The 20,787-nt window shown below is 51.4% G+C and overlaps 1 protein-coding gene across 1 annotated transcript in view; it reads left to right on the top strand.

Annotated features, from left to right (window-relative positions):
- ANO9 (anoctamin 9) overlaps window positions 1–18,758 on the top strand; it is a 47,535-nt gene extending 28,777 nt beyond the window's left edge. The window contains exons 13-24 of the mRNA XM_006131649.5: window positions 2,991–3,155; window positions 3,262–3,298; window positions 4,112–4,223; window positions 4,817–4,874; window positions 5,110–5,207; window positions 7,430–7,581; window positions 8,531–8,683; window positions 9,596–9,743; window positions 11,712–11,828; window positions 12,308–12,401; window positions 13,678–13,790; window positions 15,690–18,758. Coding sequence (XP_006131711.3) covers window positions 2,991–3,155; window positions 3,262–3,298; window positions 4,112–4,223; window positions 4,817–4,874; window positions 5,110–5,207; window positions 7,430–7,581; window positions 8,531–8,683; window positions 9,596–9,743; window positions 11,712–11,828; window positions 12,308–12,401; window positions 13,678–13,790; window positions 15,690–15,756 — 1,314 coding nt within the window. The 3' untranslated portion in view covers window positions 15,757–18,758. The remainder of the gene's footprint in view (window positions 1–2,990; window positions 3,156–3,261; window positions 3,299–4,111; window positions 4,224–4,816; window positions 4,875–5,109; window positions 5,208–7,429; window positions 7,582–8,530; window positions 8,684–9,595; window positions 9,744–11,711; window positions 11,829–12,307; window positions 12,402–13,677; window positions 13,791–15,689) is intronic.
- Window positions 18,759–20,787: the final 2,029 nt, after the last annotated feature.

Genomic DNA, 20,787 nt, shown 5'->3' on the forward strand with positions numbered 1-20,787 from the left:
TTGTGTTGCTGCTTGGTGGCCAGTGCGGTGAGCTCAGTCTGGTTCCTAAACACGCCCCTCCCCCCAATGAGTCTGCATTAACTGGCCCAGCTTCAGAGTGGACATATATTGAGTGGGCCTGGGGACCGAGCACCCCTAGCCTCTACTACAGGGGAGTAAAGTCTAGGGTAACCAGATCGCCCATATTTAAAGGGACAGTCCCATTTTTAAGCCTTTCTGCAGCTGTCCCGACTTTTTCTTAAAAACAGGCAAATTGTCCTGTATTTTCCATCTCCCCCACATCAGTTCTGGTGTATGCTGCCAGCTCCCTCCTCACCAGCCCCTCCTCCCACCAGCAGTGAGTGAGGAGGTCCAGTGGCTGATGATGGAGGTGGGCATGCTGGGACTGATGACGGGGTGGGGGGAGGGAGGAGATGCAGTGCACAGGGCTGGCCCCTCCCCCTGCTGGTCCATCAGCACGGCTCCCGCTGCATGCCAGCTCTCAGCCAGCAGGGCCCTGCCCCCTGTCCTGTTTTGGCTGCCGTGGCTGGTGCAAATGCCAGGCCGCAGCCAGTTATATGTGGCCTCTGCTGCCCACCCATTGGCCCTTTTCTCTTGGTCCTCTCCCTGCTTTGCCCCTTCGCTTCCTAGCTCCGCTGCTCCTCCCTATCCCCACCGGCAGGGCTCGTGCCACTCCCAGCGCTATGTGGAGAACCAGCCCCTGTCGGAGCGCTCGGCTCAGCAGCTGTATGGCCAGCTGGCTCCTTCCTCCCCCCACTGCCTCTGGCACCCTGGGAAAGCTCAAGGCCCTCTGGCTCGAGGCGCTGGCCAGGAGGTGCTGAGACCTGCCTGGGCCAAAGCCCTGCAAAGGGCTGGCACGGGGAAGCCTCACCACCCTTTGGCTAAGCTCTGGAGTGGTGGGGTTGGGGGAGGGAAGGGGAGAGCGATTTTTTTTCCAGCCTGTTCACACCCCAAACCTGCAGGTTCCACAACAGCCCCCATGGCAGGGCCTTAGCACCCTTTCTACCCCCATCCCAGTCCTGCCCCCAGGGATGAGCAAGGGGCTACCCTGTCCCCTGCTGAGCCCCCTCTCTGGTCGGGTTTGCGGAAGCCCCTGCAGTCCGGTTCCTTGGGCCCTGGTGCACAGTGTAGCCTTCATGCTTAACCCCTTCCTGCCCACGCTGTAGCCTGCAGGGAAAGAAGGCGGATGGGTTTTGTTGGTGGCTAGCAGTAGCCTGGAGGGGTCAGCTGCCTTTTGACACCACCTGGGCAGGAAAGAACAAGCTACATCTTTCAGTTGTGGGGAGGAGAAGAGGCAGGGGCAGGAGAGAAGAAGAGCTGAGATCTGCAAAAACATGGGCCAGGTCACCCTTTCCTTCTCCCTCCTCCCCGTGACTGGAAGCAGCTCCCGTCCCATCCTCCCACACAGTGCCAAAAGGCTGCTGCTGGCCCCATTCTGGTGTGAACCTCGGCAGAAATCTGGGGGGAGAGGGCACCCCTTGTGCCCATCCACCTGTGGCCTCAGGAAGACGCGGCACCAGTTATCAGGAGAGGCAGGTTTGTCTCAGGGGCCCAGCCAGGAATGGAGAATAGAGAGCGTTAGAAGGGAGGTTTGGGCCGGTTGGATGGTCACCACCTTTGCCCCTCCCACCCATGTGAGAGAGTGCATGGGAGTGTGTGTCACGCTTCCCCATGAGTGTGTGTGTGTAGAGGGAGTGTTGTGTGTCACCCTTTCTTGTGCAAATCCTAAAGCCTTAAAGACAAAAAGGCAATTACAAAAATCCAATTATGCAGTATTTCTTTTCTGGGGGGACGGGGTCTCGGTCACCTTAATGTTAACTTGAACATTTGTACTGCACAGTTCTGATTGACTGCCATTGAACGGGCAGGAATATGGGCCATTTTACCAGGTGTCCTGTATTCATCATAGAGAAATGTTGTCACCCTAGTAAAGCCCGTCTGCAGGGCTGTCCCTGTGCTGGAAACATGAATTGCTGCTGGACATCCTCCGCCTTTTCTTTGGACAGATGTGTTGGGCAGGGGAGGGGGGAGTCAGGCTGCAGGGCTGACACTTGGGCACTACGCTCCCACAGACACAGCAGGGAGGCAGCTGTTTGCGTGGAAAAGGCCAGTTTCTTTCCTGAAAACTCACTGGCCCGTGCCAACTGCCTGACTCTCCCCTAGGCCCCTGCAGACAGTGTCCCAGCAACAACCCCCCCCCCCCCCCCGTGTGACAGGGAAGATGGTTTAGAAAAGCCATGTGCAAACTGTACATGGGGGCAGGGGGTCAGCAGGGGCAGGATGAGTAACTGATGATTACTCTGCTCATGAGAGACGGTGGCCAGGGCCAACTTATCCATTAGGCACAGTAGGCACAGTGCCTAGGGCCCAGGATACTTTTAGGGGCCCACAAAAACATTTTAAGTTCTTTTAAAATCAGAAGAAAAAAAATGAACTTTTAGGGTCGAAGAAAATGTTTTATTTTTTTCTCACGTCAGAAAAAAATGAAACTTTTAGGGCCCACGAAAATCTATTACGTTTTGCCTAAAACAGAAAAAAAATGAAATGTTGAAGTATTTAAAGTTATATCAAAAATAATTTTGAACATTTTTTTTTAATGGAGGATGGGGCCCATGAAGGCAAAAGTGCCTATGGCCCACGAAAGTCATAATGTGGCCCTGATGGCGACGTTAACAATGAGAATCAGACTTTACTTGCCTCCCCCTGCCCCCCCAACCCCACATGCACGCTCCTGGCCAGTGTGTCTGTATTTACCCACCTCCCTGCTAGGAACTGTGCTGGGCACAGGTGTTCTGCTCTGCAGGCCGTGCATGGGCCTGGATCTCAACCAGCAGCAGTTGAGCATCCAGAACCTCTCTTCACCTGGCCACATTGCGGTCTGTTGTTCCCCACACGCACCCCAGTTGGCTCAGTTTCCCCCTCTGCCTTTGCTGCCTGCTCCCCACCCCCAGCTCCTCCTGTCTCTAATCCCCAACCTGCTGTCCTCCCAGATCGCCGTGCTCATTGGCATCGCCCACGCGCTTGTCATCTACCGAGTGATGGCCACGGTCATCTTCACCAAGAGTGACTCCGAGTTCCTCCGAGAGCGGGCCGACACCCTGGCGGTGGTGACGGGGGCCGTGCTGCATTACGTCACCATTGTCATCATGACCAAGGTACAAAGCACGACAGGACTGGGGCCCTCCTTGCTCCCTGCCATCAAACACCCTTCCAGTCCCTTCTCTCCTTTCACCCTCCCTCCCTGTCTCTCCTCAATTGCAGGTGAACAGGCGTGTGGCGCTCTTACTCTGTGACCTAGGTAAGGCAAAGCTGAGATGGTTTGCCCCCTGCCTCTAGCATCCTCCAGCGCAGCCAACTGGAGTCCTCCTGAACATTGGCGGCAGAGCACGAAAAGGGCTCGCTCTGTGCCTGGGTCTTCTGTGTGGCCCAGGCCAACGGAATGAACCTGCACAGAGCTCTAATGAGCACAGTGGGCTGGAAGCAATTCCAGAGTTAAAAGTTTTCCACTGGGGCACTAGCTTCAGATGGTTAAAAGGAGGGACTCTGCTCCAGTCCCAATTCTGATCTCTGTTGCTACCAAGGCTCCCGTAAGGAGAGTTAAGTCTGGCAGATAGCCAGCAATCCAGTCAGCATGTTGGATGGCACCAACAGGCCTGTCTTTACTGCCACGAAGTAGTGACACTCCGCCAATCAATCTTCTGGTTTTCGATTTAGCAGGTCTAGTAAAGACCTGCTAAATCGAACGCTGATGGTGCCCCCCTTGATCGTGGTACTACTCACAGTCACAGGGAATAAGGGAAGTCAACTGGAGCATTTCTCCTGTTGACCTCCCGCTGTGGGGCTGCCCCAGAAAATTGATGTAAGGAACATCAACTCTAGCTATGCAGTTGTCATAGAACAGAGGCCACACAAGTGCATGGATTGCTGTGTACATCCTGGATTGCCGAGGTTTACTCGAACCCGGGCTACACATTCCAAGGAACTGTGTTCAGGGCAGTAAAAGGACGGAGTGCTTTGGAATGGAAGCATGATGGGCTGAAGGAGCCTGTCCAGGAAGGAACGGGGCTCCCACTACCAGGACTAACCCACTTCCCTGTGTTTCCGTTTCCAGAGGAGCCGCGGACATTCTGCGAGCGCGAGAAGATCTTCACTGTGAAATTCTTCACCTTCCAGTTCTTCACCTACTTCTCCTCATTGATCTACGTCGCCTTCTTCCTGGGAAGGTGAGCGCGGCTGCGCCCGGCCCAGTCTCCAGCTGGTGTCATTCGGCACAGAAGGAGCTGGGCGCATTCACCCCAGCCAGAGGTCTGCATTAATACTGACACGCACAGCCAAAGCCAGTCACCCTAGGGGAGCCCCTAAACCCAGGCAAGCTTGCCCCAGGCTTCTAACCACTGGTTGCTGGGAGAAGAGCTTGTCTGCTCCCTTGGGAAGGATAAAGAAATCTCATGAGTGAGAGAAAGCCCCTGCAGCCTGACTTTTGGGATGAAAACTTGGCCCCCAGGAAGTCGCTGGGAATTTTGCCATTGATTCCAACAGAGCCAGGATTTCACCCATGTTTTTTCGGGAGGGGGTGTAGTTTGCCATCTTTTTCAGCTTATCTGTCTTGGTTTCTGCCTGTCCCTTGCTTGCTGGGTTGGGGCACTTGGTTCTGCTTGTGTTTGGCCCTCACTCCTCTCTTTCAGTCTCCGCATACTACTTTTCACTCCTTTTGGTGTGTCTGCCCCCTGAGGAGTCCTCCCAGTTCCCTGCTTACAGAGGGAGCATCTGGGAGCACCAGCTTCAGACCTACTTAACTCTGCCCTCTCCTGGTCAGGATTAATGGCCGTCCTGGGAACTATGTGCGTGTAGCTGGCAAGTGGAGGCTGGAAGAGGTAAGTGATATGTCCACTGTGTACTAATGCCCCACTGCTGTTTCCTGTAACCTCTCTCTGCACCTTTCCCACCCCACTTCCTGGTACTGCCTTGGTTAAAAGCATTGCTTCCTTTCACTCAGAATAGCCCTTCCATCACTCCAGGTTCTTCTTGGACCATGCCTCTAGCACTCAGCCCTTTGTCCCGACGCCAGCCCATTGTTCTGCACGGCACCACTCTCTCTTCTCTTTGCAGTGCCATCCCAGCGGCTGCATCACCGATCTCTTTATCCAGATGGTCATCATAATGGGCCTGAAGCAGACCCTGAGTAACTTCGTGGAGTATCTCTCCCCGTAAGTCCACGTGCCGTAGGCCACTCATGCCAGCAGGATGTGCTCCCAGGTCGGAGCTGTGTATTCCTGCTTGTGAAATGAATCGTCTCTTATTACAAGCTCTAGCTGGCATTCCCCCAGGCAACGTCTGGGGAAGGCAAATGTACGGCCTGTTACTGACATAAGTTCTGTCAGCAAATTCTCTTCAAGATAAAAGGTAGATCTGGTCAGGGGACGGGAACAATACCAAACAACACTGTGAGGAACAACAAAACCAGAACAGTCCATCCGAATACAAAACAATGGACTGTAAGGACCGCACACAGAGTTCAGCTTAGATTTCATCCTAAAAATGATTCGAGGAAAGAACAAATAAATCCAATAAATAAATTGCTCCTGGACAAGTCAGACAGAAACAGGGCTGAAGTCACTGAACAAGTTATTCCCCTGAACAGCTTGGCCTAGCTCTAACTGGCACCTGTGGGTTTGGTTTTTTTGGGGGGATGTGGCTACAGGCTTAACAAAAAATTCACTCTAGTTTGAAAAGTGAAATAATTGTCTTTGACATCTGGGAAGGCCCTGCTAGCTTGCTGTTGTGTAGGCTAGCCACCTCTTGTATGGTTAGGCCCTGACTTTGCTCATCTTGGGGACCAGTTACTCCAAAGTAGCCCTGTTGACTCTAGTGGGACTACACACGAGTGTGTGATTGTCAGTGTTAGAAGACTGATAGGCCATAGAGACACTACCGCTATTGGGCCGTCTTGTAGATGGAAACTACTGTCTGCTGTTGGTAAGAATTCCCTGAGTAGCACTAGCAAACGGAGCTGTGTTTGAGAGGGGGAGGGGAATGTCTATGTTAGACCTTACAACAGAACTGACCAGGGCCACCGACTTATGGGGTGGCAGCTGTCATGGGGCCTGGCAATTGAAAAGGACCCACGGCTCCTGGCTACTGCCACCCCTACTGCAGCAGCAACAGCGGCCAGAGCTCCGGGCCCTTTAAATCGTTGTTGGGGTTCCACACGGTGCACTCTGGGCACCCCTGAGGAGCTGGCGGGGGAAGCTACTCAGCTCTGCGCCTTCTGCCTCAGGCCCCACCCCTTCCAGGGGCTCCCCCTTTGCCCAGGAGCCCAGCAAGTCTTTCTGAATCACTGGAACTGATTTTCAAGCCAGCTCCCCACATGTATTGGCTCCCGCAGACCCACCTCTTCCACCTTGCTGCCTTCTACAGTGGGGAGCAGTCAGGAGCCGGTGCTGAGGGGGAGCCAGCTTAAAAGCTGGTTCCCCCCAACACCAGCTCCCCAGTGCCACCTGCCCTCTCCTCCCGCCTGATGCTGCTGTCTCTGTCGGCAGCCAGAGGCTGCTCTTTGGCAACAGCCTCTGTCCATGGGGAGCTCAGACTCCCCGCGGACAGAGACTGCTGCCACCCAGTGCAGCTACCTCTCAAACCAGCTCCTTTCAAAGACCAGCTACCGACTGCCACCCCATGCTGCTGCCTCTGATACAGAGGCAGCAGCGCAGGGTGACAGGGCGCTCCCCAGGGGGCGCCTGCCCTGGCTGCCAGCCCCACCTCCAATAGGCTTTGCCTTCCAAACCCACCAGGCAGGGCCCCACCCACACTCTGCCCCCAGAATGCCTGCTGTAGGCATACTGGGGGTAGAGGTTGCTGCCCCTGAGTGCCCGGCCTCCCCAGTACTTCAGGGACAGGGAGGCTGGGGCCGCATGGTGCTGGGGAGGAGGAGCCTGGGCAAAAGGGGCAGGGTTGGGGGCTTGGCTTCCCCAACCCTACCTTCACCCACTGCTAAGAATAGTCTTGTAACCGCTAATATTTCATGCAGTTACATGACTACTGGTTGAACCTCTCTAATCCAGAACTCTCTTGTCTGGAAACATCTGTCATCCAGCATGATTTTAGCCAGATGTCCACTTATCAGGGGTACGGCCAAGTTTTCTGAGGTCCCATAAAATTTGTTTACAGCCCCCAGTCCTGGCTCTCAGTGTTCTGTGCTGTTATTTAGCTCTAATTTACCCCCAGATGTCCTCTGCTGGCCCAGGAAGCAGTAGAAGTAAGCTGCTAGACAACATTAACCTCCTGTGGTCCAGAGAATTCTCTCGTTCAGAACTGGTCAGGTCCCGAGGGTGCCGGAGTAGAGCGGTTCAACCTGTATTCTATTACCCGATAACTAACATCCCTATTTAACACGTGTCCCTCACCCTCTGCCCTTGTGTTACTATTCCTGCAGCTGGGTAATGCTCAAGTTCCGAATGTGCTGTGCCAGCCCAAAGAGCAACGGCGAGGAAGAACAGCAGGACCCCTGCAAGGAGGAGTGGCTCAGGAACTATCAACTCAACGACGTCAACATCTTCAGCTTGTTCGATGAGTTCTTGGAAATGAGTATGTAGCGCACGGGGGTCACGGGCGTAACTTGTGGGCAGCAGGGACCTGGGGTTCCTGAGGGAGAAACGGCCCAACCCGGGACAGCGCGGTAACACCAAATGCCCATTCATGTCCCTGCAAGTGGGGACAGGCCGGCCCTGTGTCTGCACCTCTGGGTTGTGGAACACGGTTGAGTTTGGCGAGGCCACAGGCCCTGTTGAAGGGAAGGTGTGAAGGAACCAGCCCTGCAGCTCAGCCAGTTGGCAGCACATCCCTACACTGAGACTGCAGAGCCCAGGAAGCCATGGGCATGGGCAGTAGGTCTAGGTAAGGTTGGGGGAGCCACGCCCCCAGCCCTGCCCCCAACCCCGCCCCTTCTGCCCAGGCTCCTCCTCCCCAGCACCATGCAGCCCCAGCCTCCCTGACCCTGGAGCACTGGGGAGGCCGGGCACTCAGGGGTAGCAACACTCCACCTACAGCAGGCGTTCTGGGGGTGGAGTGTGGGCGGGGCCCTTCCTGGTGGGTTCAGAAGGCAAAGCCTTTCCCCCACCTGTGATTCCCACAACGGGCACAGACTGGGCAGATTCAGCAAACACCTGCCAGGGGTCACTCGCACATATCTTGCCCCTGGCATGTAGCTCCCCCACCCCAGGAAGAGGCCTTGGAAGGATTTGTGGCCAATTGCTTTCCTGCCCTGCCCTTGCTTCTGGCAGTTGGGTACTGGCTGTGACCATTGGCAGCTACTCTTCCCCCCTCCTGCCAATCTACACTTTGGGGAACAGGTGTGACCTCCCTGATCTCCCACCCTCCCCCCGTCTCCCCTCCATTGCTAGAGCCAGGAAGCAAGCAGATCATTTGGAAGGGGAGGGGGAGGTGTCTCACCCTCTCATGCTGCCTGGCCGTTCAGGCGTAGTTCACACCGTAAGGACTTGGGACTCATGGGACCTGTGCCTTGTCCTCTTCTCAGTGATCCAATACAGCTTCACCACCATCTTTGTGGCTGCCTTCCCCCTCGCCCCGCTCCTGGCCTTCTTCAACAACTGCATTGAGATCCCGCTGGACAACTACAAGATGGTGTGGCTGCAGAGGCGCATGGTGCCTCGGAGAGCCAATGACATCGGTGAGCTGGTGCCAAGGGAAGGGGCTTCCCCTGAAGGTCATGGGCTCACCAGTGGGGGTCAGGGGAGAGGCTGGGCTCATCTTGCCCCAAGACTTAACAACGCCATGAACTATTGTCATGGTCTCTCGCCCTAACTCCTGGTGCTCCTGTTGTGGCTCTGCCAGGGCAGTTAGAGACAGAGGGGGCAAGACTGGGACTGTAGGGGGGGCTGTAAGTCAGGACGGAAGCACACTGCTAGAGGCCTGCTTAGAATCTAGAGCCGGGGGTTTCAAACTTTTTTTTTCTTTATGACTCAGTTGAAGAAAAGTGTTGATGCCCAGGACCCAACGTCATGTGACTGGAATGTGGGCTGCAGGGTGGGGCTCAGGGCGAGAGCTTTGGGGTGTCGGAGGCGGCTCCGGCTTTAGGGCTGTCAGGGCTGAGGCAGGAGGGGCTTACCTTGAGCAGGGTCAGTGCACAGAGTCCTGTTGGTCAGTGCACAGAGCCCTGGGCCTGCTGCTGGCTGCTTCTGGGGCGCAGCACAGTCTGTGGGGCCAGGACAGGCAGGGAGCTGCCTTAGCGCTCTCACTGGTCCCCTGATCCCTCTGCAGCAACGAGACCCAGAGCCTGACATTGCATGACCCGTAGTTTGAAATCCGCTGATCTAGATACTCTTTGCTTCCTCAAGTTGCTATGCAGCCAATGTGCCCAGTGCCAGGGGAAGCTCATCTCTGTAGTGTTCTGGCTGATACAAGGCTGCTGTACTGGGCCACCGTGCTGTGCCCCTCCCCACCCAGAACGCAACTCCCGAGATCAGCTTGGTCAAGCCCAGTCCTCCTCCCATTCATGGCAAAGGCAAAGCTCCCGGAGCAGTGTCCCAGCCGGGGTGGGAGTGCCTCACTGGGCAGGCCTCTGAGTTCTGTTTTCTCGCAGGCATCTGGCTGCAGGTTCTGGAGGCGATTGGCATTTTGGCCGTCATTGGCAATGGCCTGGTGATCGCCATCACCTCAGACTTCATCCCCATGCAGGTCTACAAATACGCCTACAGCCCTTGTGTGCTGCAGAACCGCACTGATATCGAGTAAGTGTCACCCTGCAACGCCCGCTGCTCTGCCCGAGCGAGCTGGACTCGGTGTCCCCCCCCTTTTTAAAGGGACGGTCCCATTTTGAAGCCCTTCTGCAGTTGGCACGACTTTTTCTTAAAAACAGGCAAATGATCCCATATTTTCTATCTTCCCCACATCAGTGCTGGCGTAGCCTGCTGCTGCTCAGAGCCCGTTTTTTTGGCAGGGCGGGAGCAGTCAACTTGATGTTAATGTGAACATTTGTACTGAATAGCTCTCAGTGACTGCTGTTGAACTTGCTTGAATATGGGAAATATGGTCCCCTTAGCCTGAGACACCGCCATCTTGCTCATTTTCTGTGTCTCTATGTGTGCCTCCCTGCAATGGGGAGAAACCCATCTCTCCCTGTGCAACTGGTCGGCAAAGCCCAGCCAGGATAGCTGGTGCTCTGCCACTCTCCTATGCTCCCTCTTGCTTGCTGTGGCTCTTGTCGGGATGGGGGGATGAATTTGGGGGAGCTGCAGCTCCCCGTAGTGAGTGAGGCTGCATCACCTTCTTCCCAGTATCCCTCCATGCACTATGCTGCACAGTTAGCAAGGCTATAAAGCCAGCAGAAGATCTAAAGAGCAGCCAGTTTTGGCAGGAAGTGAGGCAGTGCCTTCTAGAGGGCACAGCAAGAACTACAGCCAGTGTTATTTTCCACTCCCATTTGCAGAGCAGAGCAGAGCAGATCTGTGGACAAGCTGGCATCTGCTTTGTACACAACCCATGGAACTCCTTGCCAGAGGATGTTGTGAAGGTCTGGACTTTAACAGGGTTCAAAAAAGAACTAGATAGATTCATGGAGGTTAGGTCCATCAATGGCTATTAGCCAGGACGGGTAGGAATGGTGTCCCTAGCCTCTGTTTGTTAGAGGCTGGGAATGGGTGATAGGAGTGGGATCACAAATCATGCAAACACTGGCTAATTGTGCTCAGATGACTACCAAAAAGCTACCCGCTCACTAGCTGTTCTGCATTCTGGCTATTCAAAGTAATTAACGCCTACTTTTGAAATGGACACTAGAGTAACCCATACAGAAATCCTTAGGAAAGCTCTTACATTTTGTGTAGAATAGCTGCTACCTCTGGCTATTAGCACTGCAAGAATGCACTCGGGGGACTCTTTCACTCTGCTGCCCAGTTCCGGCTGTCTGACCAAATCCTTCACATGTAAAGTCAATATTTGGCTGTGTGGTCAAGCAGTAAAAGTGGATTAGTCTGCGCCCCAGCCTGGGACTGTCTCTCAGCCCCTCTCTTCCTCTCCTTCAAATCCCTCTTAGACAGCACTGCCCCATGAATCTGCTCCCTCTCCCTTCTCACCAACAGTCTCTCCTCACTGTTCATTCCCTGCCTGGTCCTGTCTCTGTGCTGGAACCTGCACGGTGTAATGGGAATTCAGGGTGCTGGGCATCACCGAGGATCAGCCCTTTATATTGCCCTCTGGGAGTGGGATGCTTCCTGAGCTGTAGGCTTATTCATGCAGGGGCCTGAGCATGTCTCAGAAGTTCATAGGAGCCTTCAGCCCTCAGAGAGTTATGGGGACTCACTTGGGTGCCCTTGTCTGGATGACCTCAGTAGGGCATTAGTATGGCATTGTCTAATACAGGTTGAACCTCTCTAGTCTGGCATCCTCAAGACCTGACTGGTGCCAAGCCAGAGAATTTACCGGCCCACAGGAGGTCAATATTGTCTAGAAGCATTACCAGCACTTCCACTGCTTACTAGGATCTGAGAAGACATTTAGGGGTAAATTAGAGCTAAATAACAGCCCAGAACACTGAGAGCCAGGACTGGTAAACAAACTTTATGGGACCATGAGAAACTTGGCCATATCTATAAGTGGACACCCATCTAACTAAAACTATGCTGGACCACAGATGTTGTCGGACCAGCGAATGCTGGAACAGAGAGGTTCAACCTATACCCTGTTTTTTCCCTGTGCAGCTGTTTGACAGGTTACATCAACAACAGCCTCTCAGTGTTCCATATCAAGGACTTTGAGTGGCAGATGAAGCTGCCTGAAAAGCTGCCGGATTTTATGAATGGGATCACAAAATGCAGGTAGTGAGGGCTCCGTACTTTTGTCCCTTATCCAGTCCCACATTCTCCCAATAATATCCTTCAGCAACAAGATATTTTTGTAGATGATATTTGCATGTTTTAAGGTAGCCTGAGAGGCCTCCCTTCTGCCACCCCACTTAGTGGGAGAACAGACAATAAGATGCGTAGCAGGTGTAAACTAGTTTGGCCCCCAGAATCAATGGATCAGTATTGCTTTCTGCCAGCTGGAGCGCTGGAACTATGAGTGGACGAGAAGTGGGTCAAGAGAAGGAAGCCCTATTACTAGAGTCATCTAAACCTGAAAAAAAGTTGCCCTAGGGCCAGGCAGGAGCAGGACTAGAGTATATGAACTCATAGGCGCCTTTCCCACTAACTCCTGTAACTCACGGTGAGAGGGGGCCCAGGGAGATGGGCTGTGACCAATGGGGGATGGGATTTGATGGGCAGTGCACACAGTGCTGACCGGTGTTGGCCTGTAGGTACCAGGATTACAGGAACTCTGATGACTACAGCTACTCGGTTCAGTTCTGGCACGTCTTCGCAGCCCGGCTCGCCTTCCTTATTTTGTTTGAGGTGAGTGCTGTGGAGGGCAGCCCTGCAGTCAATGCCCCGGCTGCCCAGGGAGCCTTGTGTGGCGTGGAGAGGGAGACAGAGGGGGCAGAGAAAGAGAGCCCTGTGCCTTCCCAGGGGGGAGTGGGCATGCCTGGGCGCTCTGAGGGTGCTGCTTCTGCAGTGGCCTGGGTAGGAGCTGAGGGCATAGACTCTTGCTCTGTGGGCGCTCGGAGCTGGAGCACCCATGGGGAAAAATAGTGGGTGCTCAGCACTCACTGGTAACCAAGCACTCATTTTCCCCCATTCCCTCTCGCCCACCAGCAGCCTCACTGACCTGCTCTTCCCCTGCCCTCCCAGCACCTTCTGTGGGCCGCAGGTGGCGTTTCTGGGATGCTGCAGGAGGGTGGGAGAAGAGAGGGGACTGGTACACTTGTGGGGAGGAAGCAGAGTGGGGGCGGGGTGGAGTCTGGGTGGAAATGGAGGGAATCAAGTATCCCTCCCCTAGGCTAGGGGGGAGTCAGCCCCCATGCCTGAGGGAGTTTACTTCTCACCTCTCCAGCCTGACCTCTTCAGCAAGGCCATTTAGCTCCTTTATTCCAGGACTGGCCATTTGCATCAACTTCCTACTCTGTTACCTGCCTCTGTGTTCTCCTGTGCTCCCCCACACCGGCCATCGCTCTCCTTCCTCCTACACCTGCTGTTAGCCCCCTTACCCACCTGCCGTATGCCCTTCAGGCAATGCCATCCAAAAGTGACTGGCAGAAAAGCTGCCCCTGCCTTTGCCTGGGGCGAACTAGGGCAGCCTGAGAGAGGCAAGCTGTGCTGGCCATGGTATCTTTGCAAAGCCAGCATTTTCAAGGGAGTATGATATGCAGCTAGGGTCAAACACAAAGGTAAGAGGAACCAGGGACTGTGGCTTGTTCTGCCACCCCTTCTGGCCCAGCGTTCCCAGGACTGGAATGAGAGGGGGTTGATGTTTGGGGGCCCCAAAGGTGGCCTGTATTTGGGGCCTTAAGAGGAGGCATTACCCCAGAAACCATGCCTGGAAGCAGCACTGAGTGTGTGTGTTCTGGCTGCCACTGACGTCAATGGGTGCTCAATCGGAGTCTTGATTGATTTCAATGGGAGTTGGATTGGGAGCAGGATTGGCCTGTGTGGTTGGTATATGCTAATGTAGCAGTGAAGCATCTGAGCACAGCTATTACTCCTTGCTAATTGCTGCTGGGCTACTGATCATAGCTACCTCCCCCGAGGCTGGGGCTCTGACTGCATGGTGGGCTCTGCTTGCTCGTTCCAGCATGTGGCTCTGTGCATCAAGCTGATTGCAGCCTGGTACGTACCCGACATCTCCCTGACGGTTAAGAATAAGCATCTGGAGGAAAAATATAAAAATCTGCAGAGCCGACTCAGGTGAGTGTTTTCCCAAGAATAGCTGTGAAGGGTCCCATGGGGCTGTCTCTCCCACAAGGCAGTGATCTCCCACAGGAGACCTGGCTTCTTGTCCTGACTGGCTGTGTGACCTTGAAGTTACTCACTGCACCTTCCCTGCACCACGGCCAGAAATATTAGTTGCCCTCCCTCCACCACTCCCCTGAGGGCTGCTCTGAACTAAGGAAGTACAAGACTAGTCCATTAGTCGACTATCCGATAAGCATTTGCTTATCAGATGGTATTATGACTAGTCAATATTCCCCCCCCCCTTTGCTGCTTCTATAAGATAGAGGAAGCAAAGGGGGGGGGAGGGGTACTTCAAAGTGGCAGCGCTGCCACTTTGAAACCCCAAGGCAGCTTTTCAAAGGGGCAGCGGCTGCACAGCTGATCCACGGATCAGCTGTGCATCGGCTGTGCCTTTAAAATACCACCTGTGCACCGTTCAAACCTAGAGCCCGGGGACTCCATTTCAAAGGACCCCGGGATCCACAGCTGCTCCTTTGAAAGGTGCAGTGTGGCAGTTTCAAAGGGGAAGCCACCGCACAGCTGATCAGCTGTGCAGCGGCTTCCCCTTTGAAACTGCCACCTCCACCCTTTTTAAAGGGGCAGTGGAGCCCGGGGTCACCTGACCCCGGGTTCCGGGGAAGTGCCGCAGGGAACTCAGGGTCAGCTTGGGACTCCTCAGCTTACCCTGGGCTCCTAGAGGCATGCAGAGTCCCCTGCTGAACCTCCATGGCTTTGAAAGGCACAAGAGCCCCCACTGGGGACTCTTGTGCATTTCAAAACAGGCATCCACGTGCAGCCTGGAGTCAGGGCTTCCTGCTGACCCTGGGCTGTACGCAGAGTTCCACGTTCCCCCTTTGAAATGTACAAGCGCTCCAGCAGGGGCGTTTGTACATTTCAAAGAAGGAATGCAGAAGTGCCTATTGACTAGACAATTAACCACATTTTAACATCCTTACTCTGAACAGGAGTGAGCAGTGCAAAAAGGGGGAACAAGCTGGTGGGCCTTGACAACATCTTATATTCTGCCCAGGTTGGAGTCAGTGTAATGAGTAACACATGGTCTGTGTTGGCTCATTGTAGTCAAGTCCTGACAGGTAACCTTTCAGTAGGGGAAGTGTGACTTCTGAGAAGAGAGTCCTACAAGCATTGGTTAGCCTCCCACTTTAGTTCCACTTCGAGTGACCCACCTGCCCTCCCAGTCCCTCTGCCCTAGTGCTTGGCTGGCCACATTCTTCATTCTACAGGCTCCACACCCCTTTACTGATCCATAGACCACAGCCTGAGAATCCCTGGATTAGATGTCAGAAAGTGAGGGCTGGAGGGTGGATTGGAGAGGGGGCTTCCCTCTCCAGAAAACTTCCACAGAAATGAAAATGTGTCAACTTTCCATGGAAAAAAATAGACTTTTTTGGTGAAAAGTCAACATTTAATCATCTAAAAACTGAAGAAATGCTGCTTTGATGCCTTGTGAGAGGTATAGTTCAGATGCTTCCTGATGCCATTTTCCTTTGTAGGCTGGACTATATTACAGGCTCCCTCTGTTAACGACGGGAAGTGGTGCATCTTGGGAGTCCCTGACCCTGTTGCATTCTGGGAAGTGTAGCCCAGCTAAGAAACCCAGCCCATAGAGGGGAATGGGGACATGAGGGAACAGAACTTCATGTTCCAGGATGGTTTATCCAAAACAAAATCTCTTGGCTTTCCGCCATTTGGAGTTTTTCTCAATATAATTTACTGAGAATGGCAGGCTCTTTCCACAAAAAGGCTTTTAATAGAAACTCTACATGCCCTAGTAAAATAGCTTTGCTAGAACATTTTCAACCAGCCCTTCCCACTAATTTGGACTCTCCTCAATTTTGTTTTTCTGTTCAGTGATTCTGCTGTTGTCACTGGAATTACCTGGATTGTATCTTCTAGGGATCGCTCTACAGAAGTGTAGCGAATCACTGAGCACATGGTAGGGGTCAGAAGCAGAGATCTCAGACCCAGGATCCAACAGAACAATGTTACGGGCATTGGAGGCACCTCCCACAAACTCTGCAATTGCAGCTCGTTCTCTCCTATTGTTTTGGACTTTGCCTCTGAACGGGATGGGGGTAGGGGATGGGGGGAACAACAGATTGTTAACTTTGCATGAGCAGATTATTTTCGATCTCATTGTGGCAGGAAAGAACGTGGTAGCTTTAAGAAACGCTGCATTGCAAAAGTCTCTCAGAGCTGGGGAAAACTTTTGCACTATTGGCCAAATGTAGCACTGGGAGATTCAAAGAGGGCTAGAAAAGGATTGATTTTTGCTACATTGCTCATGCTTTTCCACCATAAGTGGCAGATACAATTTACCCCTGAATCTTCCTCCCACACTGCTAAGAGGACATACTCTACAAGGCTCATGACTACTGACATGAGTGGGGCTACCCTGTCTGTTGTATCAACATTGCCCCCTGCTGGCTCTCCCTTACTCCTGCCCCATATCTAAGACCTATTTCTTGACTAGATGGAATTGATCTGAAAAGACCAGATTCCTGACCAGTGGTTCTTACTGTATTGATGTGTGACATACTGCAAATTAACCTCTTGGTGCCCCAGTTTTATGAAATGGGGCAAATACCTACCTACCTCACCTGGGTACCGTGCAGCTTAAAATATTATTAGCTAAAGCACTTTGAGGCCTTGTCTCCATGGAGAATTTGCCTGCATTCAATCATGCAGTGACCAGCCACTACACACTCCAGATACACACAAGGAAATCTGTGACTGACATGGGTAGATGCTCACTTCAGTCTCAAACAACAGTTAGTTCCACTGAAGCAGGTTGGGGCTCTTCTCAGCCATGTGTATGATTTGCTTTGGTGCTGCCAGTGATGCCAATTGCTGGCCAATGTGGATCAGCCCTTGATTGGAGATACTGCCTGCTCATTGCGTTAGCATTTCATCCAGCCAGGCAATCTGAGGCTAATCTATGGCAGGCTACCGGGCTTTATCGTCAGTAGTTCATTTTAATCATTTGCTTGTCATTTAAACTGGGCTAAACGAGGAAGGCCTTGCAGGCTGGGCTGCAGAGTGGATTGCTTACCTTCTCTCTCCCTTTGTGTCTCATACTTCTTACAAGGCTTTCTCCATACACTGGAGTCCCTCAGTGCTCCTGTACACCTCTATCACTCAAGAATCAGCTGTTCTCTTGCTTTTACTTAAGCGATCACAGAAGTTCTTGCCATAGGTAAGGGTGTAGAACAGGGCTTACCCTAAATCTTCTGCATCTCAAGTGAGCACCCTAAACCTTGGACAGTAATGGGGGAAGATGGCTCCTTCTCTTAAGCCCTGCGCTTATCACCACTTCTCTTCTGGCTAGTTTAAGCCACTCTCTGCTGGCTTCAGTAGATCCATCCCATACATACCTAACTCTTCCCAGGTCTTGTATGGGGAGCAAACAGGCCAACAGCAGTGGTAACGGCAGCCAGGAACCCCCGAGTCCTTTTGAATTGCTGGGCCCTAGGGCACTTGCCCCCTGGCTAACAATTCCATTAGGTGGCAAGCTGCCCACAAGCTAGGCATTACAATGCTTAAGTACTGTTGTGGACTGAGCCCTTGTCAGTCTTCAATGAGGCCTGACAGGTAGGTGTGAGAAATATTAGTGTCAGTCACAGTAGAAGACACTCTTGAATCCCTTCACATGAAGTGCCGGAGCAGGCTGAGATCCACCGACCTGGAGCCTATTGTAGGATCAGGGTCTTAGAGCACGGAGGGGTGTGAGCCACACAGAGACCTTTTAATGCGGCCAAGCTAAGCCTACGTGAGACAAACTCATGCCACAATGTTTCATTGGTTTAATTCACACATAGGGCTTATCCACATGAGGGGTTTAAAATCACACTCACTTTCACTAGCCAGCACTCAAATGACCTTCTCAGCCCACATATGCTGCAGTTCTTCCAGGTGGATAAACTGGCCTGGTAATACTTATCCTACAATCCACTTTGAAAGTTCATTGCACATTGACATGGAGCAAACTAATGTTCACACTCAGGCACTGCTCAGTCACAGTAGGCTGGCAGTACGCCAGCTTCTATCTCACTGTACTTCGCCAGGACCAGCCTGTCTGTTTACCTGGGTGTTCTCCACTGCTCTGGGGTCATGTTGCCCAGATGTTCCCTCCCTGTTCAAATGCTGGCAAGAGGCCAGGATCAGCCCATGTGTTCCTGGAGTACAGCCCTCAAGCTTTCCAGCAGTGCAATTGCTGCCATCTAATGCCTTGTGCGGCAGCATGGAAGCATGCAGAGGTTTTTGATCAACTTGCCACCTGGGGAAGCAAAGGTACAGGCAGTCCTCTAAAAAATCAAAACACTGTAGTCTATGTAGACGTCTCTAAATAAATAAGGTCACAGAGAGACCCTATTCAATACCATAACACTAACAAAGCACTCAAAAACCACTACAAGAAACAAGTTACAAAAGATAGACCTCTAGCAATGCTCACATGACCTATCTTTACTATGAGGGTTTTCTGGTTTTCTGCTGGAATGCCATTCCTGGTACAAATTCTGTATTTAGACAAGTCCTCAATGTGTAGTTTAAGGAGTAAATTGAGACTCTTCTAGTTTTCTTAAATAATCAAGGTAATTAAATGCAACCCCCCCACCATCCATAAAGCATTAAAGCTGAGCATCAAGCACTCAGGGCATTCCTGTTTTCCTTGCTTAATGTCAACTCTAAAGTATGTATTTAATCTATGTCAGAAAGTACACTGATTCAGCACAGTAACCAAATTAATCTGGCAGTCAAAAGAATCTTAACTTTTCTAACACCCTGATTTGTGATTTTTTTTGTCAGCATTGTGCTTATACTAAGTTTTACATTCACAATGTACATCTAAGGGTACGTCTAGACTACATGCCTCTGTCGCTAGAGGCATGTAGATTAGACTACCAGACATAGTAAAATGAAGCGGCGATTTAAATAATCGCCACTTCATTTAAATGTACATGGCTGCCGTGCTGAGCCGACAAACAGCTGATCAGCTGTTTGTCGGCTCAGCACGATAGTCTGGACACGCGGGTGGCGACATCCAAGGTATTTGTCGACCACTCAGGTATGCCTCCTGGGATGAGGTTTACCTGGGTGGTCGACAAATACCTTTGATGTTGCCACCTGCGCATCCAGACTATCGCGCTGAGCCGACAAACAGCTGATCAGCTGTTTGTCGGTTCAGCACGGCAGCCATGTAAATTTAAATGAAGCGGCGATTATTTAAATCGCCGCTTCATTTTACTATGTCTGGTAGCCTAATCTACATGCCTCTGGCGACAGAAGCATGTAGTCTAGACGTACTAAGTGACTAGATTATGTAATATGACAAAGGACTTGAGCCCTGATGCTTCCTGGAATGCAGGCACATGTGTAACTTTAAGCATGTGACTAATCCACTGAAGTCCTATGTGGCCATTTAAAGTATTTTCCTGGCCTCCTTCATTTTGAATACCAGATATGTTGTATATAGTTTGAAATGCTCAGTGATGGTTGCTTGAACAATTGTGCAATAATAATGAAGTTTTTAAAAATAAAGGCAATTTTATATAATAAACTTTTTTAAAGAAAAAACTGTTGCTTTAGTTTATTAAACAAAGAGTTGAGCTGGGTTTGGATGATAAATGGTTGAAATGTGAAGGCCATTTTAAATATTGGCTTGTGGGAGAGAGCAGCAAACTGGTTAGAGTTGTTTGTAGTTAAGGCATTGGCATGGAACACAGGCCATCTGGGTCAGTTTCCAGCTTTGTATGACTGGGGTGATTTTCAAAGCTGCCACAGACATTTGGATTCATGGTGTCCACATCTCTTAGCCTGTTTTGAAAAGCTCACCCTTAATCCTGGTGTGTGTTTGCCCATCTGTAAAATGGAGATATTACTTCCTATGCTGCTTAGGCAAGTTGTGAAAATGTGTGTTAGTATCTGGGAATGGCTCAGATTACCTAGTATGGAGTGGAAATGCATATAGTGCATTAGACGTTGTACAAACTTGTAAGAGTAACATTTTCAAAAGCACTTGTAACTTAAACCTGATTTACACACAGATTTTGTACCATTAACTATTTCAATGAGTAAAAAAACACCTGAAATAGTTATACCAGTACAATCCAGTGCTAAAAGGTACCTATGCTGGTATAGCTATTTCTACATGAGAAAGAGAACAAGTTCTCTGTGTGAAGCATTTTTCAATCTATATACCTGTCCTCACTAGGGCTGTTATACTTCTTTATATCTGTACAATTAAGCAGTACAACCTGGCTGTGTTGTGTCATAGCCTCTGTCCTGTTTTCAGAAGTGATTTAAGTGCTTCAGACTTCCTCTGAGAAGGGGAACCCTGAGGACAACCATAATAATTAAACTACTTTTTATTGTACACTTGTATACTATATCCTACTGTGGTGATACTTTTGGATTTGAAAGGGAACTCTGACACGTTTTGCACACAGACATGCAATGCTCTTGCTGGCTGTGGTAAAAGCTGTTGTCAGTAGCTTTATTGAATTGACTTCATACCATAAAATGCAGTATGTTGGCTATTAATACTACTCTCACATTTAAATAGCAATTTTCATCCCAATGCACCTTCCAAGCTACACAAAGGCAACCCTTCTTGCACCATTGAAATGCAGCCCCCACTGAATTGGAACACAGAAGCTGTTATATGCACAGTAATGCCATAAGCTTAGAACAGAAAGTAAGGAAGAATCCATTAGCAAATATGATGCCAGATCATTCTGCAAGCTTGGAGTTTCAGTGGAATTGCATAAGAAAGCAAAATTTGTCCCTAAAAGCTTTTTTCTTTTCATTAGGCTAAGCTGATGGAAAGGACTTAAGTATTTCATTCCCTCCTCTAAGGAACATTATTATGCAGGGTGAGATGTTGGCAGCAAGCACTTTAGAAGAACTCATCATTTGGAGTGGGGAGGGATCTGACCAATCCTCCTCTTTG

The sequence above is a fragment of the Pelodiscus sinensis genome, chromosome 5 (genome assembly GCF_052426305.1).
Source record: "Pelodiscus sinensis isolate ZL-2025 chromosome 5, ASM5242630v1, whole genome shotgun sequence".
NCBI lineage: Eukaryota > Metazoa > Chordata > Testudines > Trionychidae > Pelodiscus > Pelodiscus sinensis.